At 44.8% G+C, this 26389-nt stretch overlaps 1 protein-coding gene across 3 annotated transcripts in view; it reads right to left on the bottom strand.

Moving 5' to 3' along the window:
• pde5ab (phosphodiesterase 5A, cGMP-specific, b) overlaps positions 1-26389 on the bottom strand; it is a 158918-nt gene that overhangs the window by 106147 nt on the left and 26382 nt on the right. For 2 of the 3 annotated variants that reach the window (XM_054734092.2, XM_054734093.2), the window contains exon 1: positions 8814-9099. The exons of the other annotated variant lie outside the window; for it this stretch is intronic. In XM_054734092.2, the coding sequence (XP_054590067.1) occupies positions 8814-8911 (98 nt within the window). In that variant the 5' untranslated portion in view covers positions 8912-9099. Of the gene's footprint in view, positions 1-8813; positions 9100-26389 lie in introns of those variants that run through there. 3 annotated transcript variants of the gene reach the window in all.

Here is a 26389-nt window from a genome sequence, read left to right as displayed (position 1 = left end):
TGGGTTTTAGTGATGCGCTCAGGTTTATTACTGAAGACCAGATCAATTGTGGTTTCTGAATGTTTGTTTTTCTCATGGGTTTATCTATAAGTTGGTTATAATTAAATTCATCCATTATGAGCTTTAGATTTTTCTATCTTTTTTACAGCCCCAGTTTATGTTGAAGTCACCCATTACAATTATCTCGTTGGATTTGTTGTTTACGCTGTTATGTTTGATTAGCGCTCATAGTAGGAATGCAACGATACCACTATTTTCCAAACCAATACGATACCGATACTTGGATCTGAATACTCGCCGATACCGATTACCGATACCTATACTTCTACCATGCAAAAAATGCAATGATTTGGAATACAGATTTTATTTTCTTCTCTGCTTTCAACAGCAAAATACTGTGAGGTAGATAAAAAGTAAAATATATGAATAAAAATCATCACAAAACTAAAATATTAGGTGAACAGAAATGACAAGTTAAAGTGAAGCCATTTTCAAGCAACTGCATTGGTATCGGTTCCTGGTATCAGTTAACTTTTACCGATACCAAAACCAGTATCGTATCGGTATCGGTGCATCCCTAGCTCGTAGTTGATCATAGAAAGTTTTTTTGCAGATGGAGGACGGTATAGACAGATCAGTGTGAAAGACATTTCTGGTGAAAGAGATATTTTAACAGAAATATGTTCTATTTCTACATCAGTTGGAGAATCAGGTATAGAGCATTTAAGCTGTTTTTTAATGTAAACTATTATTCCTCCTCCTCTTGCTCCGGTTCTATCTTTCCTGAATTCTGTGTAGTCTGGAAAGGTAACTGCAGATTTAGGAGAGGAGCTCGTGAGCCAGGATTCAGAGATTCCCGGTATAGAGATATTAGAGTTGCTTAGTATATGTTCTAATTGTTCATGCTTAGGAAGCATGCTGCGGATATTAACAATACCACATAATAGACCCTTGGGTTTATTTCTCGTGTCCCAGATTAGTTTCGCGTGATTAAAGGTTTTTTTTTTACGGTGGTCTCAGCTGTTGATGTTGTGTGGTCTTCTGCTGATGGCTGCGGTTGGTATCCGTCTGTCCCTGGTGGTAACTGTGCCCGCCGTGGATGTTCAGGTAGTGCTTGCGGGAGGCGAGTCGGGGCCCCGGGACGGTGGCGAGCGGTCCTTATCTACGGCGATGTGGGCCCAGGTTGAAGAGGCTGTGGGCGTCCATGTGCGGGTAAGTCCGCACGAGGCTGGGGTGAGTGGATGGGAGGTGGGGATGTATTCTCCTGCGGTGGCCGGGCTGCAAGTCTCAGGCGAGGTGGTAGCCTCAGAAGGTGGTGTGGAGAGCTCCGGCATCGTGGTAGACACTGCAGTGGTGGGGCCCTGGGTCCTGGCGTGTGATGCTGTCGAGGTGGTTTCTCGCGCGCGCGTGTGTGTGTGTGCGGGGGAGGGGGGGGTCGGGGGGGGGGGGGGGGGTCCCTTTGCGGCGGTTGTAGAGCAGGTCCCGGGTGAGATGGAGCCCGTGGTTGCCAGCGCGGGGACCCGCGCTGGCTTCCAGAGTAGCCATGGTGAGTCTCTGGCTAGCTCTTGCTGTCCAAATAGCTGAGGTGTATCTCCGGCTAACGCAGCTGGCTCCTCTTGGTGGCCAGCGAGTAGCCTAGCCTGCGTTTTGGTGGATGTTGTTGGTTGTCTGGGTTGCCCTGTCGCATGGTTGTTCAACCATGGAGTAGATCCATCGGGGAGTAGCGGTTTGTTTGGCTGCCATAGGGCCTGGTGACATTGTAGAAGCTCGGCTAACCGCGTTAGCTCCAGCGTTAGGTCTAGTGGGGGACAGAGCGTTGTTAGCTGTGCCCAGGGGCTAGCCAGCTATTGCCGGTCCTTTTAGGTGGTGGTTTGGATAGGACCAGGGTTCTGCTCGATGTCGCCAGCCAGCAGTATTATTATAGCGAGGTTTATTATCCCGAGGGATGCTCGTGGTGGCTTGCTTTGCTCGTTTCTGCCATGTTTGTCGAGTGGCGGCCTTGCTTGGCCATCGCTCAGGAATCTGGAGTATAGGAGATGTTGAGTCCATTTGGCTGGGATGGCGGTGAAGTTGTCCTGTTTTCTTGAGAGGGTGCTCGCTGTAGAACCACAAAGGCGGAGCTGCACCAGAGTCAGCCCCGCCCACTCACGCAAACAGCCTAGCCCACTGACTTTTTCTGGGTTTTTTTTGTTTGTTTTTTTATCACAAACTAATCTGACCCACATGAATTACGGCTTTTACTAGTTTACAAATGTTAATGCTATGTTCTATGCTCCGATTAAGCAAGATAAATATAACTTGCTACATGACAAAGCCTTAATATATCCCGAAATGAAAGGGTTTCTTTTAGCGAATATCTGTCCGTAGCCGCTCCAACAGAACCGGGCTACAACAGCATTAAAGGACAATAGTTTAATAGGCTCTGGTAGTCTAGTGGCAAAATTGTCTAATTTAAGTTTTGCTTTCCCCTCAGCTGATGTTGGTTCGACTCTCGGTGGGGTCGGCAGCAATCTATTTAGCCAGCTGAAATATTTAATTTGTTTATATTTTAGTTGTAATGTTTATTTTCTGCAAAAATATTTATGTCTCTAAAAGTTCTTTGAATTTAGTTGTTCCTAAACAGCATTTTAGTTGAAACTCTGCTCACAAATGGACTCACACTGGCTAAATAAAGGAATAAATAAAAAAAAATAACACATTAGTCATTATATTTTAAACGGTGTACCAATAAATGGTTAAAAACAAAGTACTGGCAAGTGTAGCTAGAAAAGAAGAAAAAAGTTTGCGCTGCTACTGAGAGGCGAACCTGCGCAAAACTACATGCCAAGCCGACTGCACAACCACTTCACCACAACATCTGATAACAAGCTAGTAGCGTCACATGTAATTATGCCATCCAGTGTGTCTTTGTAGATTGGACGTATGGTTTTTCGGCGGTGTCTCAGTAGAAGTCATTTCAGAAATAATTTGTCAGATAATTCACAGAATATCCAGATTTGAGAACCAAGACCAGACTCGCTTCGGAGGAGAGGACCAAACTGAAGCTGAGATGGGAGGAAAATGGGTGAATGAGGCCAAAAATGGCTTTGGCATGTTTCTTATGAGGAAATGACAATATAACATGGTAAAAAGTTCCAAAAGTTAGATTTTTAATTATATGGAACCTTTACAAAAACGGTTCAGTTAACCTCTCAACTCAGTCCTCAATCTTGCATTTTAGATGATGTTAGCTATAACACCCTCTTTGATTCCAGAATGCTATTAAGTCTGACAACTGGAAGGAATTGGACTGACTCTGATGGAATGGGCGGGGCTGATTCTGAAATGGGCGGGGCTGACTCTGGTGCAGCTCCACCTTCTGGTGCAGCTCCGCCAGCACCACTTAGTTTTTTTGGACATGTTGAACTCCATAAAAGATGTAGGAGCGTAAAAGCGAAAAGGCAGGCTGATGCCAGGATCCATGGTGTTTTTGCTGGTATCCTTGATGTTCTTGATGTTCTTTTGGGGAAAGATGCAGGACCTCGTCTAAGGTACGTCCGCACCGTAGCGGCCATCTTGCTCTTGATGGTGATAATGATAATCAGTGATTAAATGATGATCAGGGCTACTGTAAAGTGTCATCCCCACATCCAGACACAATTATTCTCTCTTCTGTCTCATGAAAAGCAGATGGGAGGTTTATGCCCACAACGTTTTTCTTTTTTTTTGTTCCAACAACACACTCCTCCTCTTGTTTTAACTGTTTCTCTATTGTGCTTACTCCGGATCTATATTTCCGTTTAGATGCCATCCCTTCACCTGCATGGATACACCTGGCTGTTGACCCATCTGACCACAGTTGGTCAGACGCTGCATGCTCTCAATCATTGCAGGAACGTGCACGTCAGATAACTCATCTTTCTTTTCTCTCCTCTTGCAAAGGTGCTGTATGCATGGTGCACTTCACGGCAGTGATGTTCCTTTTGCACATTTGGAGAGAATGCATCCTAATGTGCAAAATGAAGCCCCTCTTGGAGCATTTTGTGTGTAACAGGAGTGGTGGGACAGTGGTGCTGGCGGGACTGTGGATTGCTGGTGTTTACTTGGAGACGGACAGATCTTTTTTTCAGAAATCTCTGACATTTCGACTAATAAATTACCATAAAAACAACCAGTACTCATTTTCTTGGTTCTGGGATTTTGCTCACTGTTCTTGTGATCATTTTGATTCTCGGGGTGAAATCTTGCACGGAGCCCCCGATCAAGGGAGATTATCAATGGTCCTTGTATGTCTTCCTTTTCCTAATAATTCCTAGGTCTACAATTTTGTTTCTGGTGTCATTGGCAGCTCTTTGGTCTTGGCAGTAGGGGTGTGTATTGGTGAAATTCTGGCGATACGATACGTATCACGATACAGAGGAGACAATACGATATATTGCGATACATTCAGCCAGGCAATATTAGCGACTTTTTAGAATTAAATAATTGCAGGAAAATTCAATCAACAGTCCAAACTGATGTGTGACTTGTTTAACATGAGGTATCTGAACCTTAACAGAGGGACTTACATTTCAGTGGTGGAAACAAAACCCACTGCACTCTGCTGCCAACTAGCGGTCGGTGTTTGAATGGCACCAAAAAACAAAACTAAATACACAAATGTCTGCATGTAAATTTTTCCAAAATAATCGATACCCTGTTTTTGAATATCGATATAATATCGCAGGAAAAAATATTGCTTTATATTGCCATATGGATATTTTCTTACATCCCTTCTTGGCAGTGTTTCCCCTACATAGCCTCAGGTGTGGCTCTGCACTAGGGCCCGACCGATATGCTTTTTTGGAACAGATTCCGATACCGATATAAAACTTTTAACAAAGGCCGATAGCCGATACAATGGCCAATAAATCTCCCTCACAAAAAAAAGAAATAAAAATTTTCTTAAGCTTAAACCCTTCATTCTCTGCCGTTTTGATGCAAACTTATTTCTCTATTACACACCAAAGAACTGTCTCCATAACTCACTCGGCTTTCCAAGTAATGCAAATAAGATTCATTTAGCAGATCTCAAAAACAACAGAACGCACAAACTCAGCCACAACATAAATCTAACATTCTAGTTTTTTCTTGTAAACGGTGGTTTCCACAAATACATTTTAACTTAAAGGAATATTCCACCACTCAGTAAAACTGTGTCTTGTTAAGATTCCCCAGAGTTAGACAAGTCAGGAAAAGCATTTTATAACCAGCCCAATATGATCTGGCAGCAGTTGGTTTTCTTAGTTTAGCATAAAACAATGTAAGTGAATTCACATAGATTGTAGTGTTTTTATGTAGGTGAATGCAAGCCTTCCCTTCCATTGCTTTATGCTAAAACAACTGGTTACAACATGTTTTCTCTGACTTGGCTAACTCTGGGGAATCTAACAACACACACAAGTTTAGGGACAGACGATCCCTATAAGAATATTAAAATAATAAAAATGCAGCAATAAATAAAACGTAATACTTGTGTTTTGTAACAAAGTAACACGCTGTGGAAGTTAACTTGGTGAACTTATTCACCCTGGACAGGAAATAATTGCACATAAGAAACATAAATAAGAATAAATAAATAAAAAGTTCCAAGACAATAATTTGTGTTCAAAGTTCAAAGGAGAGGTGCCACACAACGAGTTCATAAAGCTGGCGCCATCTGCTGGATAGGTAGCGCAATATCGGCCCTATCGGCTGTCTTTTTGGCCGATAGCCGATACCGTTAATGACCCCAATATATCGGCCGAAAATATCGGCCGGCCGATACATCAGTCGGGCCCTACTCTGCACCAATCCTGCGCCACGGCTACGAAATCACCCCCCGTGGGAGACGCACGGGAGCGTAATGTCTCCAGCGGAGTTGGGAGTGTGACTGTTAGGTTGTGGACAGGTGTCTTTATACTGATCGAATACACCTGTTCCAACAGGTGCCATTCATACAGGTAACATGTGGAGGACAGAGGAGCCTCTCACAGGAGAAGTTACAGGTCTGTGAGAGATCAAAAATATTACTTTTTTGTAGGAGAGCTAATATTTCCCACAATCATTTGTAAATAAACTCTTTACAAATCAGACAATGTTGTTTGCTGCATTTTTTTCTCATTTGGTTTCATGATGAAAATGACAGACCTCTCATTTTTTTGAGTGAACACTTTTTTGCCTCACTATGTAAAGGACGGCTAACTCTCCCATCGTGTAATCAAATGAGACATTCAAGACTCCTTTTTTCTCACTGCACTCACAAATTGTCTTTAGAAGATGTTAACGTTTATTTAGCTTACTCACCTCAGACTGGAGCCCGCCATGGTGGGGGAGCAGAGTCGGTGGGCTGCATCTAATTCGCGGAAGAGCCACGGTGGGCACGGCCTCCCTCTTCAAGCGGAGACGTGCAGAATAACCCAGTTCAAACTCCACCATGTTGGCGAAGGAATCGCGGGTAAAATGCTGGTTGCAGACTACAGCACCAGGCGGGAGCTGACTGTTTTCCAGTACACCGATTGCGCGCAACCACTGGCGCCTAATTTCTAAGTCCAGTGGAAAGGAGTGCAACCCCACAGAGCTACCACAACCAACTACACTACACCTTTTAACCATACTAACACTATATGGAGCACTAAACCCGAATTACTTTCCTAATAAAACTAACAGCTAAACACTAACTAAACTACAATATCTAACAGCCAAGCTAACACTAAATAAGTATGTATAACACTAAAAGCTATGCTAAAGACTAGAATATGCTAATGATATATGCTAATGCTGAACTACCGCTGACCTCCTACACTCGCTTGCAAATCCAACTCCCAACTCGCCACAAGGCGTGGCCGAGACTCTCGTTGCTTTATAACTTTGGCACAAGAGCTGCTACGTAGTACTCTACTGGTTTACGTAGTATCTTACTCTTTAGCCATTGGCTAAAATTTATTCAAAATGTGTCAAATTCTGTGTTTTAAGCTGAAGGTGGTGCATTACTGTGGTTTTTAGGCTGAATAATTAATTTTTAAAGAAAATGCACCAAAATGCTAAAATAATGAATACACACATTTAAAACACTATTAGACTCATTTATACAGTTCATCAGCAAAAAAAAAAGTTAATTTAGACGTTACTTGCTCTTTAAAGGCAGCTAAAACAACAAGAACTAATATAACATCACACACACACACACACACACACACACACACAGCCAGTGTGAAGTCAAATGGATGTTTCACACCAGAGAAAGATACCGAAATATCTTGTAAACGCACGTGGAAGTAAACATAAATATAAACAGGGAAATGTGTCACATACATGTTATGGTGTCAGCATTTATGCAGATTAAAGTAAACACAACTGGAAAGTATCGCTGTCATACACCAAATGCCCTGAGTCCAGACTAGCAACACCACTCAGGGACGCTCTTGTATGGAAGCCGGCTGTATGTCAGCAGCAGATAAGTTACCGTTAATAAACACAAATACTGGTGAAATGTGTTCACATGTTAATACACAAATCAGGAATATGGGAACAATTCATTTTCATTTATTTTTTACTGCTAAAAAAACAGACTCAATGTTTGTGTATTTTATATTCTTTAGGGGTGATAAGTGTTAGACTATGTATTTTAAACTATGTAAAATATAAAAACATGTTAATTATGATGTCAGATGACGTTTGGCTTTTGGTTTAACCATCCTCACACCTTTAAAGTGTATTTCAGTTATGATTGATGGATAAAAAAGGACTATGTGGTTAAATGTGAAGCAGAACTGATGCAGAGCATTTTAATACTGTCAGTGTCAGATCTGCATCTGGCTGAAAAGGATAACATCTGGCCTCCTTCCTGCCCCCTAATCAGGACTGGGGGGGTCACGGTGTTTAACGCAGGAGCTAACGGCTCCATCCGTTCCTTAGATTGAGACACATCTTCCCCCGATAGAAGCTGGAAAAGTGGATCAGAGCCAGCCAGCTGGACTCCTTCTCCACAGGGTCATGCTACAGTACCCAGGGAGGCACTACAGAACCCAGGGAGGTACTACAGTACCCAGGGAGGTACTACAGAACCCAGGGAGGTACTACAGTACCCAGGGAGGTACTACAGAACCCAGGGAGGTACTACAGAACCCAGGGAGGTACTACAGTACCCAGGGAGGTACTACAGAACCCAGGGAGGTACTACAGTACCCAGGGAGGTACTACAGAACCCATGGAGGTACTACAGTACCCAGGGAGGTACTACAGAACCCAGGGAGGTACTACAGTATCCAGGGAGGTGTGGTTGAATCAATAACAGCGTCCCACCCCAGCACCACATGGATCAGGAGCACAAACCTCCTACAGCCCGTCGTTCCTTTATAATTTCATTTATTAGGACTAAACTCTTTTATAATAAATAAATGTTTATGGCTGCCAACGCTCCTGAAAGAATGTGTGTCTAGGAAACTAGAAGGCTAATTTCTTTTCATTTATGGCTCTGGTGTGTGTGTGTGTGTGTGTGTGTGTGTGTGTGTGTGTGTGTGTGTGTGTGTGTGTGTGTGTGTGTGTGTGTGTGTGTGTGTAAGGCTCGTATAATTATCACCACGGACCCCTCCAGCGGTGAGCAGAAGCAGTAAACGTTAATGATTACGGGTCTGAGGAGCAGAAGCTGAAGTGAAATAATGCTGAGCTGTGAAAAGAGGCACAAAGTGCACCTGCGCGCGCGCGCACAGGGTCAGGGGGACAGGGCTCTGTCTCTAGGCTTCATTCTGTAAATCATTTCTAAGTAACAGATGAAGTTAAACCTCCGGTCAGCTGTGACGCTGCGCGGCTTTTACCTTGACGCCTTCCTGACAAAGTAAGAGTGTGTGAACTCCAGGTGGTCATCCAGCCACGCTTCCATCCTCTCGTTTTCCAGGGAACTGTGGTCCTCCATGGCGCGCTGGCGACAACTCTCCCCAGCTGCGACGCTGCGGCTCACCGGCGGTCACACATCCGCGCGCGTGGCCACCGCGAGCGGAGAAAGGAAGGAATGCAGAGAGAGGGAGAGAGACAGGGAGAGACCGGGGGACAGGGCAGGGAAGGAGAACCGGAGTCTCCTCGCGCGACCGGAGCTTGTGTCAGGCGGTGCGCGCGGACCGTAAATAACGCGATGACTGTTTTCCTTCCTTGTTGTTGCTGGAGTGAGTATGGGAGGGGGGAGAGAGAGAGAGAGAGAGAGAGAGAGAGAGAGAGAGAGAGAGAGAGGGAGAGGGGGGGGGCGGCACACACGCGCGCGCGCACATAGAGGGAGGCTGTGGGTCATCAATCCCTCAAACACCGAGAGGAAACCGAACTAGCAACCTCAACAGGGCAGTAGTGAATTATCTTATTAACAACGTGCGTGCTGGGGGTTTATTTAGACGCTGTTCGTAATTCCTGAAACATACCTGAAAATCCAAAACTGGATCCAATGTAACCATAGAAACATTATATGTGTGTGTGTGTGTGTGTGTGTGTGTGTGTGTGTGTGTGTGTGTGTGTGTGTGTGTGTGTGTGTGTGTGCTCTGTCTTCTCCATCCCCAGTGAGTCGTGGTGGATGGCTGCCTATACTGAGCCTGTCATGTTCTGTGTCCCTTTGTTCCCCAGCTCCTCCAGTTCCCACTCCAGGTTCTCCTTTTGTGTTCTCTTAGCGCCCTCATGTGTCCTTTGTCTGCATCTCTGTTGTGTGTCTTAAGTTGTAGCCCCAGCTTCTTGTTCCCCAGTTCATTGTGTGTGTATGAGTTTGTGTGTGTCAGTATGTGTATGTGTTTGTGTGACTCCTTCCCTCAGTCTTTAGGTTTAGTTTTGTGTTTTATATGGTTTTAGGTTTATCTGCCCTCCACTGGTTCTCTTCCCCATCCAGATAATTGTTGTCACCTGCCTTCCCTCCAGCCTCACTCCACACACCTGCTTCCTGTTTCCCTAATTGCTCCTCCCTGTCTATATAAGCTCTCCTTGTCTCATTGTTCTGGTCGGTCCATTGTTGTTTTATGTCACACGTTGTTTTTGTCTCCCCCTCCTGGTCTCTAGTTCTCTGCTCATGAAGTGAGCTTTTGGATTTTTCCCTGCTTCATTTTGTTATTGGATTTTTTGCCTCCTGCCCCTTTTGGATTTTTGTTTTGTCATCCAAAATAAAGGATTCCTCTTTATTTAACATTACTGCCTTGTGTCATCCTGGGTCTGCATCTTGGGTCCTAACCTCCTGCTCTCAACGTGACTGAGCCAGGATCCTCTGGAGCTTTCTTCCTGTTAAAAGGGAGTTTTCCTCTCCACTATCGCTGCATGCTTGCTTAGTATGAGGATTGCTGTAAAGACTCTGACACTAGTCAGTGACTCGATGCAGCCTGCTGGGCTCCTTATATAGGAGACTTTTTACTGATTGGCTGAATGACCTGACCTGTATTGGAATGTTTACTGTGTGAAGGTCCTTGAGACAACTCTGGTCGTGATTTGGTGCTGTATAAATAAACTGAATTGAATTTAATTGAAAAGCAACACTTTAATAAATAGGCCTGGTAATTATTGGAGGCATTCTTATTAACTACATACATGTGAATATTAAGAAATGATGGAGTTCTGACCATTTTTATCAAACCTTAAAAATGAGTACTACCTCCTCCAGTATCTACCAAGATCACCTCAGAGTGTGTTGTGACAGATTCTCAACTATCATATCAGACTTTATCACAATAGGTGGTTAAACAACGGTTATAACTGTTTAATATACCATCGCATAGGTTACCATTACTCTGAAGTTTTGATCAGATCCGTCTAGTGGTTCCAGAGATATCTCAGTAACATGTTTGTGTGACTGAAGCAAAACCATCTAAATACTTCATATTTCCTAAAGTTTACGTTTCTACAACGTATTTTCACTTCGACATAACTGAGATGAAACACTAAACGTTGTGATTTTGTGGCCTTTGGTGCGCTGAATTTAAACAAATCAGAGAACGTTACTGCAGGACATCTTCTGGAAGGAATCATCACCGCATCCAAAATAGTTACTCTGGATCCTACTGAGAATGAGCTTTAAATAAGTCTGTTATCATCACATGGCCCATTTTCCCATGGAAGGCTAAAGACGAGCATTAGCTGTTGCCGTTTTAATCCTTTGGAGACAGCAGAGGCCATATATGGATCAGCTGAAGACTTGATTGAGTCTAATATTTTAGGCCCTCGATCAGGGGCGGATTTAGGACTGAAGAAGATCCGGGGCTTAACACACACACACGCACGCGCGCACGCACACACACGTGACACACACTAGTCAACATCATATTTGTCTTGTACCACATAATTTTTAATCTGAAGCTACATATTAAGCATATTCAGGGCAGAGTATTGTTCCTGTTAGTGTTTAGTGTGAGATGATAGTAAATATTCCCTTTCTTTCTCCAACAACGTTACCTGATAGTAAGCTAACTTTAGGCAAACCAGCAGCACAACAAATATTTTCCAATAAGACTCACAAACCTGAGTCAACACCAGTCTCATCAGAGCTGGGGTTCTGTCGTTGTACTTTTGATCTAAAAAACGTCCTTATGTCCGTCTTCACTCATGCGTTTCAGGCAGAGTGTAGAAGAAGCCGGCTGCTGAAGGGCTTCTTCTTCAGTGGTGGAGGCTCAAGGTTGGTTTATGCTTGACGCGTCCGCGAGGTCCGCACGGCTCCGCGCGGAAAAGTTGCGTCATTTTAACAACCACGCCCCTCCACCGCGTCTCCGCACGGCCCAAGATTTCCGCAACGTGCACCTCGGAACATTTCTAACCACGCGGACGGTCGGACGCGGAAAAACATGGCGGACCGGCAAGAACTAGTATGGCAGAGGTTCGTAAATACAGACATTTGTATGATTCAGCTCTCAGAGATCACCGTGATCAACATGTTGTTAATAATTCTTGGAGAGAAATAGCTCGCACTGTCGGAAAAGACGAGGACGCTGTTAAAAATGCTGAAATGCCATGTTGTAAACAACAGTAATTTCTACTTCTACAATGGTGTAGTGTTGGATGCATGCCGTAGAGCTCCATGCCGCCCCCTACAGTTTGGGAGAATATTGGCTCACCGCAAAGACAAGCCGCATGAACCATAAACGCTGCGAGTTGTGAAGCGCGTTCCATCCGCGAGCCGCATCACCAAGCGGAAAGTGAATGCGTCAAGCATAAACCAAGCTTCAGGCAGGCTGTATACAAACTACTGCCAGCTGCTCCCTCTCTGTTGGACTTTGGTACTGCATGTTACTTCCACGTTTTAGATCCGGGGCTTTTCATGAAACATTCGGGGCTTCAGCCCAAGTAGCCGGGCCTAACGCCGCCCCTGCCCTCGATGGAGTTTCACGCCTGGGTGGTTAAACATCTTTATCCATCTGTAGTTTATGACATTTGGTGAAGTTTGAACAAACTTTTTTATTATCCACATCAGTTTGTTGTTAGATGACGGGATGTGTCACGTCCCAGGCCTCTCAACACCCAACCAGGCTCTACCACTTAGACTCCATATCCCAGCATTCCCACTTCCAAACTCCCACTAGCCACATCATCATCCGGAGTCTATTAACAAAAGCACTTCACATCCAGATTCACTCAGTCATCGACTCATCAGATCCATGCCACCTTCAGATGAGTGAATCTTTAGTCTCTGGAACAAGCGCGTGGTCTTGTATTTATCCGTAATGAAGACGAGTTTCATGCACGCATGAGTGATTGTAGACGGAGACGTTGTTCTTCCAAAGGAACAAAACAGCAAGGTGTCAATAACTCAGTGTTGCAGCAGAAAGGTTAGTTGGGACAACAAGGCCTTATTTGATCCTTAGTTATGATAAGTAGAAAATCATGCCAGAAAATGAAGATGGCAGGATCTGCTCCAACCCGTCTGACACTTGGTCTTGTTTACCCCTAATTAGTTGTTTATTGGACTCACCTGCCCCTTGTTACCCTACCCGGGTGTTTGTGATTATACATTAAATCCCTTTTTTTTGTTTACCTAATCTGGCATTTCTGCCTCCTGGTCCAGCTCCACCACACATGGGTCCACCACCATCTACTCTGCACTGTGACAGAGGATGCTCATCAGAGCACATGATGCATGATACCGAGGCAGCCCGGGTCACAGATCAGGGTTTGGCTTCGTAGCTGTATCACCTGACCTGCAGCCACATGCTTTGAAGACTCGGGTAAAGACGGAAGTAAAGCTGTCACCTGGAGGTGAATTAGATCAGATGGCAGGGGGGGATGCCACACATGGTAGGCCCAAACGTATAGTTGGGGTTAGGGTCTGTTGGGAAGACCTGTTAGAATAACTGGTCAAAATGGTCTTCCCCCACTTCCAGGAGAGAAATAGGTGGCTGCTGCTTGCTGTGGCCATGAAGCTGCTGGTGCTGTAGGGAGCCTTTCCAGTCGGCTCATGGGTCCCCAGAAGAATGACTAAATGAAAGCAAGTCAACGGGGCTAAAAACGTTATTTTCTAACCTGCTTGGCCTCACGCCCTGGATCACATAAGTTGTACTGTAATTTAAATGAAAAGTAATGATGGGTGTTTCGGCCAAGCCAGTCACGTGCTTTCAGATTAATCAGCTTGTAAAAGTTTGTAATTAGCATGACTTCATCGGCACGTTGCATATGCGACGTCACCACTGTAGTGATCTGTAGTTTGTATATTTATACACTGTGATTAGATCTAAATATTATAATCAGAAGTGGTTGTTTCTATCATCAGGGAGTTTACTTAAACACCTTGTATTGACTGAGAGACAAGAAAAGAGAGAGTTGGGATCGTTTAAGAATCTTTAATTTCTAAAATTATAAATTCTTACAATCTACCAGGACTAACTCTGTGAAGGATGTATATGGATCTGAATGTTATCGTGTTGGTGTGTGTGTGTGTGTGGGTGTGTGTGGGTTCAGGATCTCTAGGCTGACGTAGCGAATCTGGTTGTTATGACTACGAACCACGAGGTTAATCTCCTCCCCCTAGCGTAGCTGCTACTCACCACATGACCAGATTTATGGCGGTTCTTTCCTGCTGAAGGAAAGATTTGAAGTTGGCTGAACTTACAGCCCTTTTCCCTGTTTTCCCCGTGTCTGCTTCGATGTTGTGAAGCACATTTGTAGTCCTGGACTTATTCTCATAAAACCTAAAATAGCGTTTCCAACCCCAACCCACCCCCCCCACCCCCCCACCCCCCGCCCCCCCCAATCCACTTGGTAGTTGACTGAAAGGGGTTTTAGAAGCAAACTTTTTAAAAAACAAACGTGACAAAGTTTACTGTGGAGAAACAAGAGTTCTGGGAAGTACCCTGTAAACAGATGAGACACATTAAACCTACGTCTTTAGTTATGAGCATTGACCGGACCGCTCCAGAGCAACGTGAAAGACTGATGAAGTCGTACAAAACAAGATTATATCACACTCTTAATGGTGGTCCTACAGGATTAAATAACGGCTTATGTGGCTGTTGGGTTTAGGGTTTGTTGCCGAGTTGACTTTGTAGTTATTGCAATGAGTTGTTTTTCTTCCAGATGTTTCCAGCAGAGCACTTTGCTGTCAGACTGCATGTTTGGTCCCTAGAGGTTCTAAAAGTGGAACGGGAGGCAGAACTTTCAGTTCTCAGGCTCCTCTCTGGTGGAACCAGCTTCCAGTGCACACCCTGACTGCTTTCGTGTGTCATAAACATTCCAGTAAGTGACGGCATTCCTCACTGCTGGTGTCCACTAACCCTAACCATGGTGTCCATCAGCAGGGAGGAAAGCCGCTGAGTACTCTACGGCCACAGCTCCGGTCAGCCGCCTCAACAATGGAGGCACAGAGCAAAGCCCACTGAGACTCAACCTCTCCCAGGATGTGTTTAAGTTCTGCTGGGGATTGACATTCCCAGCTGACCCTTAGAATAAGTTTGGGCCTTCTACATGTGACCAGCATTATCCCCCCCCCATCGGAGCCAACTCAGCACCAGGTAGTGTTGACAGCTCCACCCCCTCTTCATGCGAGTGTCCAAGACAAGCAGCAGCAGGTCAGACGAGACAACACAGTCGATTATCGAAGGTATCCTGGTGTCACCTTTATGTCTAAGCGTTGATGTTCGTTATGGACAATCCATGACAGCGCAGAAGTCCAGCAACAACACACCGCACTGACTCAGATCAGGGGTCCGTTCCTCCCAACCACACCTTCCCAGGTCTCTAGGCCGTTGCCCACGTGAGTGCTGAAGTCCCCCAGCAGAACGAGTTCGCCTGATGTTAATGTTGAAGTAAAAGCACAACATGAATATTTCACCAATAGAATGTTCTTCATCATAAACCTTTATCCAGGTGAAGCAGGGAAGATCCTTTAATGTACAAAATCCATTTGGAAATGAGCACTTATTAAAATAGTGCAGATTCTCTTTTAAATGGTGTTTTGTAAGGAAACCCGAACAGCGTCACTGATCTACTACAAATAAAGCTCTGGTTGTATTGAACAGTTCAGTTATCAGTGAACCTTAAGGCCAGACGAGCTCAGCATCTTATTGATGGAGTCTAATGGCTTTCAACATTCGCATCTGCATCTACTGCACTGGTTTTCAATGTCCTCCAGCTGGACACCTGGGACCCATTGGTGGTGTCACCTTACCAGCAGATGGAGGCTGGTCATCCCCAGAGGACCCAACCCCCACCAAGCCTCCAGCGCTCTACAATACAGACAGACCGTCATAAACAACACAGCTTACCATCGGTCTGACAGGAAGATGCTGCTGGTTCACCCTCATTGTGAGCCTTTACTCCTCCTGCATTCAAGCTCTTCTTTTTCACACGTCCCCCTGTGCACCTCAGAAAGAGATGTGACTTCCTCCTTCCATAATACAGTTTCATGTAACATTTCTGGATGCAGCTGTAGATTTTGTTGACTACATGATTTTCTAGTAAACCCCATGAGGCATGGGGCTCTGCTGTCATACTGGAAACACTGAGTGCTCAAGAATCAGCCAAAAGTGTTGTGTTTAGTTTATCCTTCATATTTATGCAAAGGCATCATTTTGTGATCATTTTGGGACAGACAAATATCGTTCCTTTAAATGAACTGAACTGATGTTAACCAATTCTCAAGTAGAACAACAGTACCGGTGCTGCTGTGCTGGTTTTGTATCTGACAAACTTTTTGGTCTCTTTTGCTTCTTGAAAAATCCTTAAAAAGGCTTAAGATAGACTGAAAAAAGCTCATAGAAAATCCTGCTATGGAGGAAAAGCGAGCCGGACACCTGCTGAGGAGACACCCAGCTGACCAGATGAAGGTAGTAGGACCACTAAGATATGACCATAACATTACGTTTGTTTGTTTGTTTGTTTGTTTGTTTGTTTCCCGTTAAAGGTAAACTTAATACATTAATAGAGGAAGATGACATCTTGTGGTCAAATGTGGGTACTGCACTGACTTACTACCATTGAGTGTGTTTAATGGCTGTCGCCAGTTACGGATTAACACCAGAAGATTCTAGATAACAAGCAAAAATGAGTCATACACAATAAGTTGACAGGTAGATGAATACATCATCATATCTGGTGTTAGCACTCGAGTGTTTTACAGTTGGGAGCACTTACTAGGGTTATTATGGTAGTAAGCCTCCAGCATATAGGAAGTGTAGGTTAGCTTGCTAGTCACCTCGCACATACATTTCACTGTAATATTGAGTTGTTGCTAATTGAAAAAGTAGCTTGAGGATAATTTTAGATCCAAATATTTCCTTTTAAATCACCATTAGCATTGTTAGCTCAACGTTAACCTGTAGCCTCTGCCCCTACAAAAAGAAGCTGTGTCTTCTTAGGGGGTACAAGAAAAGTCTTTGGCCTCTCTTGTTAATGGCTCAGGTACTTTAAAAGTCTATAGCTGTTTGCTGGCCGTACGCCGGTGTTCTGACTATCCGTGCTTCCTCACCGTATTTTCCTACCACAGCGTGTTTTGACAGTGTCACTCTGACTATCCGTGCTTCCACGTTGAATATTCCTACCAACGCGCATTTCAGCAGCTGATTCTGTACGTCCAGGCTTACTGAAAATCGGTAGCTACTGTTAAATTATTTTATGAAAAAAAGTGGATAGTGTAAGAAGCAGTTTAGTCATTTCGTAAAAATTAACCCCTTAATTGACAAAAACATTTGAATATTCTAAGAACAGTGACGATTTGCCAACTACTTTCACCTGTGTCGAGTCATAAAAATGGAGATTTGTAAGACGTTAGCGCTTACCGTTTGATTTCTCTACCTAATCCTTTATTAGACAAATTAATCCACATAGAACAAAACATGCTTTCCCAATACTTACAGTTATTTGTTTAAATGTACAATTTTGGAGATTATTATACTAGGTAAGTATTACTTTAAAGGACATATTTATGGACTACACTAAAACACTATTGACATTAGCTGTCTTCAGGTAAAACACTTTTAGCACTTTAACATTACTTTAAGGTTATATTGGAACTTCACATTAATCACAGTAATCTCTGTCCCAAATCGAGTAATCTCTGTCCCACATCAGGTAGTCTCTGTCTCAAATCGAGTAATCTCTGTCCCACATGAGTAGTCTCTGTCCCACATCAGGTAATCTCTGTCCCACATCAGGTAGTCTCTGTCCCATATCGAGCAGTCTCTGTCCCACATCGAGAAATCTCTGTCCCACATCGAGAAATCTCTGTCCCACATCGAGCAGTCTCTGTCCCACATCGAGTAGTCTCTGTCCCACATTGAGATGTCTCTGTCCCACATCTAGTAGTCTCTGTCCCACATCGAGTAGTCTCTGTCCCACATCAGGTAATCTCTGTCCCACATCAGGTAGTCTCTGTCCCATATCGAGCAGTCTCTGTCCCACATCGAGAAATCTCTGTCCCACATCGAGAAATCTCTGTCCCACATCGAGCAGTCTCTGTCCCACATCGAGTAGTCTCTGTCCCACATCGAGTAGTCTCTGTCCCACATCGAGTAGTCTCTGTCCCACATCGAGTAGTCTCTGTCCCACATTGAGATGTCTCTGTCCCACATCTAGTAGTCTCTGTCCCACATCGAGTAGTCTCTGTCCCACATCGAGTAATCTCTGTCCCACATCGAGTAGTCTCTGTCCCACATCGAGTAGTCTCTGTCCCACATAAGTAATCTCTGTCCCACATTGAGTAGTCTCTGTCCCACATCGAGTAGTCTCTGTCCCACATCGAGTAGTCTCTGTCCCACATCGAGTAATCTCTGTCCCACATCGAATAATCTCTGTCCCACATCGAGTAGTCTCTGTCCCACATCGAGTAGTCTCTGTCCCACATCGAGTAGTCTCTGTCCCACATAAGTAATCTCTGTCCCACATTGAGTAGTCTCTGTCCCACATAAGTAATCTCTGTCCCATATCGAGCAGTCTCTGTCCCACATCGAGAAATCTCTGTCCCACATCGAGAAATCTCTGTCCCACATCGAGCAGTCTCTGTCCCACATCGAGCAGTCTCTGTCCCACATCGAGTAGTCTCTGTCCCACATCGAGTAGTCTCTGTCCCACATTGAGATGTCTCTGTCCCACATCTAGTAGTCTCTGTCCCACATTGAGTAATCTCTGTCCCACATTGAGTAATCTCTGTCCCACATCGAGTAGTCTCTGTCCCACATTGAGATGTCTCTGTCCCACATCTAGTAGTCTCTGTCCCACATTGAGATGTCTCTGTCCCACATCTAGTAGTCTCTGTCCCACATTGAGTAATCTCTGTCCCACATTGAGTAGTCTCTGTCCCATATCGAGCAGTCTCTGTCCCACATCGAGCAGTCTCTGTCCCACATCGAGTAATCTCTGTCCCACATCGAGTAATCTCTGTCCCACATCGAGTAGTCTCTGTCCCACATCGAGTAATCTCTGTCCCACATCGAGTAGTCTCTGTCCCACATCGAATAATCTCTGTCCCACATCGAGTAGTCTCTGTCCCACATCGAGTAGTCTCTGTCCCACATCGAGTAGTCTCTGTCCCACATCGAATAATCTCTGTCCCACATCGAGAAATCTCTGTCCCACATCGAGTAGTCTCTGTCCCATATCGAGCAGTCTCTGTCCCACATCGAGCAGTCTCTGTCCCACATCGAGTAATCTCTGTCCCACATCGAGTAATCTCTGTCCCACATCGAGTAATCTCTGTCCCACATCGAGTAGTCTCTGTCCCACATCGAGTAATCTCTGTCCCACATCGAGTAGTCTCTGTCCCACATCGAATAATCTCTGTCCCACATCGAGTAGTCTCTGTCCCACATCGAGTAGTCTCTGTCCCACATCGAGTAGTCTCTGTCCCACATCGAGTAGTCTCGTTCCCACATTTGGCAAGTCGTGATCTGGTCACCCTGTGCGGAGTTAGCTCACAGGAGACATGGCCAACCACACTCACTGATGTAAGCAGTAGCCATGTCCCTCCCTGTGATGTGAAAACAGAAACTAACAATCCCCCAGCCGACTAAGACTGAAATATGTTTCATTATAACCTTCCTTCCAACATGGTTGAGACATTGGACTGGGATTTTTCACTTGAGCAATCTTAATGTATTCTTACATGCTGCACCTTTAAGGTGGAACATTTAAGGCTACAACAGCATGAGGGAACCTGATTCCACAGTAATACCTCCAGGGGTTCACATGGTTCTGATCAGACAGCAAATATATCAACTCAAGCACTAAAAGCTGCTGACTTCACCAGGAGTGTAACGAGACATGGATTTAGTATGGGCCAAACAGGGATTGCAAAGCGTACGGTTGCATCCTGGGAATTCACCGCTATGCTGATAGCTGTTTGTCCCATCTCCACCACCCCCACTTCGTCCACACGGTAGTCATGTGTCCACCAGAGGATTCAACATGTTAGATCAGTTTCACACATAGCAGAGTCAGATCATATTTCTCTCACACAGCTGCTGCAGACCTTCTGCAAAAGCAGGAGAAACTCTCGTTCCACAATCACAGCCTGAAGCTTCAGCGGGAGATGAGGCTGAACACTCCACACACACACACTCACACACAAACACACACACACCCAGCAATGACAGGATTTCAGAATAAGTGGATAAACACAGCTTATTTGTTTAATGTGCGTTGGACTTTTATACAGAAATTACTATCTAAAATGCTTTGATCTACCCAGCAGCTTCAGAATAATTATTTTAATTTATTTGACTTGTCAGCCCAAACAGGAACTTTAGTATTTATGTAGGCCTTTTGTCCTAAAAATGGAGATTTTGTACAAACAAAGGTGACCAGTAATCGACATCCTGTCTTTTACATTTTTCAGAGAATAGCTGCTAACATCTGGCTGCCTGTGGAATAGATCTGCCATGCCTCCTGATCAGCAAGAATAAAACACATCACACAACAAAACGTCACAAAGAGGGGAATTGTACTCCGCTGCACAAAAAGCAACATTTCAAAGGAGCCTTTTTGAGTCCATCCTCTCTCTCTCTCACACACACACACACACACACACACACACACACACACACACACACACACACACACGCACACACACACACACACACACAGAGCTACTCTTTGTTCAATCCCTGTGGTCAGATCAGAGCTGACATAATTGAAAGGCTGTCGCTGTGCATGCTGGTGAGGCCACGGGGGAGAAGAGCTGCCTGGATGTTATCTCCACACCAGCCTGCTTTTAGCTCACATGCCCAGAGAACACAAAACATAATCAGACGCTTTGTTTTCCGTCACGGCGGCGGCACTTTGGATTGATCCAGCATTCAGTGGAATGAAGGGTTCTGTTTTCTCTGAGCAGACAGTGGATCAAACGTGCAAATGCTCACTTTCATCGTTTCCATTTACCGCTTGTAGGATATCATCAGGAGCTCCCATCAAACCACACCTGTATCAAGATTAGTGCCTTCATCAGAAACCTGCCTTGGGCCTAGCATGTCTACTGCCCCCTGGTGGAGGATCTACAGGTGAAAAGGGCCCATTATTATTATATTTACTATAGACCCTTTTACTGTTTGTAAAAAATATGACGTCAGCGACAATGCGCGCGCAGCTTGGCAACAGAGAATGGCGTTGTGTCAGGCTTTATCAAGCTACGCTGCGGGGTTATCACCGGCAAATCTTGAATGTTATATTATTAAACTCACTTTAACGAATGGCAACAGACTCCCGGATCCCTGTGGCATTACGGAATGGGTGGAAGATGTAGGTGCGTGGCCAGATATCCAGTGGCCCGATGTATATACGTTTTTAGTGGAGAGGCCCAGTAAGTACACACGTGAGAAGCTACGGGCATACAAATGGTTAGATGCATACAACTATGTTGTCTGTGGCCACGTACAGAAAGTAAAATATCACGACATAGACTCTGAGTTTTGCGTCTTGAAGGCAGAAGTCCTTCCTAGCCAAAGACAAGGACACAAGACTGCTACGTACGAGGCTTGGGTCATAGTAAACAAACCAGAGAACTATGTCTTCACAGCCAACTGTACCTGCATGGCAGGGTGAGTATAGCATAGGTTTCTTTTTTTAGCGTGCTCAGAGTACAATCGTGATAATTTTAGAGAAATACAGTTTATACTAATATGCAGTGGGAAAATACAGATGAATTAGAATGAAATGTTAATTTGAAGCATGAAATAAAGCGTATCAATTTGTTTAATTCTGTCATTTTGATGTTCCAGACTTGGGTCATGCTGCAGCCACGCAGCAGCAATTTTATTCAAAGCTGAGCTTTGTGTTAGGATGGGATAAACAGAAAAGGCTGCAGTTACCTTTTTGACGGCCTGCAGCCACAGACGCCTCAGATTTTGTTGAAATGGATGTGCTCCCTTCGGAATTCTGAAAGTTTCAGTCCACTGCTTGAAGAGAAGCGATTCTGGCATCCATACACGCAACAACCCGACATTTTTATGTGCTCAGAACTTCAAAACAAAGGGTTTAAAACGCTGTTTTAGTATCGAGTGTGAATGAGGAAGCCTTCACTCTCGTTGCCAGGCTGCGCGCGCAACTTTTGATGACGTAGGTAGTAAAAGGGTCTATTCTAAAATGAAACAAAGTAAAACTGATTATTGTGTAGTTGTTATGTTAACATTAGCCATAAATACTTCCAGTTAAGAACACTGCATGATATTAACATCATCATTATGTTATATATATGTATTATGTAATATATAATCAACATTGTTTAACTGAACAATCACACGATAATAAATCATAGTGTATTTAGTGCCAACCACAGCCTTAAGACATGTGTTGAACGTGCCCAAGTCCATACTTATGAGAGCACCATGTGAGCACCTGTGTGTGTACACGCGCTTGTTTATGTAAGGTTTCTCTATAGGAGCGTCCAATGGAAAGTGTGAGGGGCCACAGATCTGCCCCCTAAAGATGTGCAGGAGACGGAGGGAGCTCCAAGTCCCAGAGATCCAGGAGTTGCCCCAGAGCGCAGGAGCCCCAGGGAGACTGCGACCAGAAAAGCCCCCGCCCCCCTCGAGAGGCGCAGAGAATCGTCCCGGGGGGCCACAACCAGCAGCCGGCAGAGTCCCGGGAGACATCGGCGGCAAGCCCACAGGCCTGCCCGCAGCCTCCCACCCCCTAGCCGGCCGAGCCCGGGACCCAGCAGAGCCCAGGAACCCAGACCCCGCCAGGCAGCCAACTTTTTGATAACCTTTGAGTTTTTTATAACTGAGTTCTTGAGACACGAAAGTAAATTTCACTATAGTCGGTCTCTTATCTGACAACGCTTTTGCATCTTTTGGGGCGACGGTGGCACAGGAGTTAAGTGCTCGCCATGTAACCGGAAGGTTGCAGGTTCGAGTCCCGCTCAGTCTGTCGCTGTCGTTGTGTCCTTGGGCAAGACACTTCACCCACGTTTCCTGCTGGAGGTGGTCGGAGGGACCAGTGGCGCTCGGCAGCCTCGCCTCTGTCAGTGCACCCCAGGGCAGCTGTGGCTACATCGTAGCTCATCCCCACCAGTGTGTGAATGTGTGTGTGAATGGGTGAATGACTGATTGTGTTGTAAAACGCCTCGGGGGGTTCCATGACTCTAGAAGGCGCTATATCAAATACAGGCCATTTACCATTTACCATCATTATCCATCTGGGAATGGTTTGTGGGAGGGAACTGGAGCGCCTGAAAAAAAACATGCATGCATGGGGAAAGCATGCTAACTCCAAGATTAGAACCTACAACCTTCCCGCTGTGAGGCAGCAGTGCCCCCATACTAGGGTTAAAGGCTGCTTTTCTGCTAATAGGAGAGAAAGTGACCTTTGTGTTCCCGGCAGGTTTAGCAACGGTAGTAATTTCAGATTTTGTTGAAGCTTTGAGACTTGATGATGCGTCTGAATGTCTCAGGGGTTTTTTTTATTTGACACTCTCAGACCTGAGTGTAGATTGTGGTGAGTCTTATTATTTATGATACATAATTCAGAGAAAACTCCTAAGTTGCCGTCAACTTGAATTAGCATTTTGAGGCCATCAGGTGAGTCCAGCTGTCCCTGGATAAACCTCCTGGATGTTTCTGTCTCTCGAGAATATTCCAAATTGTTTCCAGATTTCCAAAGTTGTCACTCACTCATCAAAACACGCTGCAAAAACGTCTGCTGCTTGAAACGGACAAGTTATAAACATGCCTGTGTGCTGCCGGTGTCGGTATAGGATCTGCTCGGGTGCAAGATCGGCTCGGGGTCCTTCGACTGCCGATGACGTCAAAGTAGTTGATTGGCTGAACATGAACCTTATGGAATTACGTAATCACGTTACGTTGTTATCACGTTACGTTGGTCCAGGCAAATCTTTCTGTTGGAAAGATGGACAACTTTTACAAAGAAATCCATCGTTACCTCTTTGAAAATACACTTTTAGCATAGAGCTGCATGTATATTAGGGCTGAACGATTAATTTCATGTGCAATTAAATTGCGATGTGACAAAAGGAGATTTTCTAATCGCAAAGGCTGCAATTTGGCAGTGAGTGGTTAGCGCAATGCTAATATACGTGGAAAAACCCATAGGAATGCTAATGCTAATATGACCGATTACATTCTTACAAATTATGAATTAGAAAAGTGCCAAATGATTACATTTGGAGTCTAATAGAAAGTAAAACTACCATCAATCAAATAAAGTACAGACAGGTATTTTAGTAAAGCCAGAAAACTTAACTCCAGAGTTTGGTTAGCAGCTATGAGCGTACCTGAACTACGCATGGACAAGACGTCAAAAACTCTAAAACACAAAATACTTCAATATACGGGACACACTTCTTTCCTGCAAATACAATTTCACAGGTATTGCTAGTCCCTCCTGTGCGTCTTCATTACTCGTCTCGGTAAACAAAAATGCTGGATCCATTTTGGTGGACTCAAAGAGCGAGGGGAGGGTGAGCTGCAGCAGTGGCTGCACTCGGGAACTATTTGGTGGTTTAACCCTCAATCCGACCCCTTAAAGCTGAGTGTCAAGCAGGGAGGCGTCGGGTCCCATTTTAAGGGTCTTGGGAATGACCATCGACATATAAATATTGGACAATGGGTTTCCATAGGCTCAAATAACATATTTTTGAAGATAAATGGGAGGTGGCCAGCACCATCATTTTGACCGTGTCACAGGTTCTGTCAAGCCCAGACAATTCCACAAAAGGGAAGAGAGGTGGAGCTGAGGGTGGGGCTGTAAGGCTGGGATCCACTGATGACACCCGGTCGAACTAGCTACAAGCTAACCTGAAGCTAACCCAAGGCTAACGCGGAGGTGGGAGCTAAGCTAACGGAGGTAGCAACCTAGCTACAACCGGAGTTAACTGTGCACAACACCAGAGCTTCTGAGTCAGAGATACGCCGAGCTGACCGCTGGGTAAAACCGGGTGGAACACAGAGGTCTCGGAGAGCTCCACAAGCCGGCAGCCGCACAGCAGACAAGCGCCGCTGCGATCTGAGATGCGCAGAGCTGCCGCTGGGGAGAACCGGGTGGAAAGGTTTCCATCCCAGAGCTCCACAAGCCAGCAGCCCGCGCAGCAGACAGAAGCCGCGATCAGACAGAGATGGGCCGAGCTGCGGGGAGGGGAGAACCGGGTGGAAAACATCGGTCTCCCGAGAGCTCCACAAGCCGATAGTGGGAACCCAGCTCCACCAACATGTTATATTTCAACCCATTTTCTAAAGTGCAGCATTATGTTAAATGCACTGGGTTTTACCCTATTACATTTAAATTTCATGGTTAAACAGTACATGTTAAAATCTAAGCTCAGCTCGGCAGTGACCTAAAATACATAAATATAATTTTACTTACAGAAAAAAATGAAGTGGAGACTCCTTGGACGCTCTATTAGTGCAATTAATGCCACAGCAAGTCATTTTGTCCAACAATTGCACAAAAATATCCAAAAAAGAATACACACACAGAGAGACTCAAAATCCCGGAACAGTTTCCAGGCCAGACTGAGGCTCTACTGAGGCCTTTCCACGGAGCTAGCTCTGTGGTCACGTGGGTCTGATGCTCATTAATTATACAGAATTTTAGGCTTTTAATAAACTTAAACAGAAGAGTGAGAACAAATCACCCCCCTCAGAGTTGTCATGAGTGTAAACTAGATCATTTGAACCTAAAACATGTTCTGGTACCAAGCTGTAAACATGTTTATTTCTGCTGTGAAATTGGTATTTTTAACATGGGAGTCAATGAGGATTTGCTCGCTTCTGACACCAGCCCCCAGTGGATGAGGGTGGAACTGCAATTTTTGTCACTTCCGGGGTTGCTTCAATTTTTCACCCGCATTGTGGGGCTTGGGTATGACCTGACCGGGTTTAGGGCCCTTTGGGCGGTACCGGCCTCCTCACCACGCTGCTTCAGAACTGAAAGCGTTGAAGGTTAAAGCATGGAGAAGACGTCACTACAGCTTTCACAGATTCTTGTTCTTTCCATGCACAGGTCTGGTCATAAACACTGAGATGTAGGGTGAGTCCTCCTCAAAAAACATCTCTGCTTTAGTTCAGAGTTGCAAATTTAATTATCATTTTACTTTGTAAATGTTTTCCTTTTTAATCAGAAGCATCACATGCTGCTTGACCAGGAACAGTCCCGAGTTTTCTGTGTTTAGATGATGCACATTGCTTCTCATCCCATCATTGTGGTCCACAGCGATGAGGTCAGTGAGATATTAAATGCAGTCAGACATGAATGCAAGCGTCCATTTGGAAATCAAAGCTGGGCATCTTTCTGCTCGCTGCTCTTTGCCCTCGGGCTTTTCCATCTGGAGCCACTCCGTAAACAAGTCTGAAGGAAGCAAATAAAACCTGACGGCCTTTTTTAAACAAGTCTGACTTCCGCAGCTGGATGCTGATGTGAGATGAAACCACGCTGATCTTAAACACGGTTTCAGCGCTGAATAATTTTTCTACCAGCATCCAAGAATGAAGCAAAACATCTGAAAATG

Source organism: Nothobranchius furzeri, chromosome 3 (assembly GCF_043380555.1).
Source record: "Nothobranchius furzeri strain GRZ-AD chromosome 3, NfurGRZ-RIMD1, whole genome shotgun sequence".
NCBI lineage: Eukaryota > Metazoa > Chordata > Actinopteri > Cyprinodontiformes > Nothobranchiidae > Nothobranchius > Nothobranchius furzeri.
The sequence above is the reverse complement of the archived record's forward strand: the minus strand, read 5'-3'. Positions and strand labels throughout refer to the sequence as shown.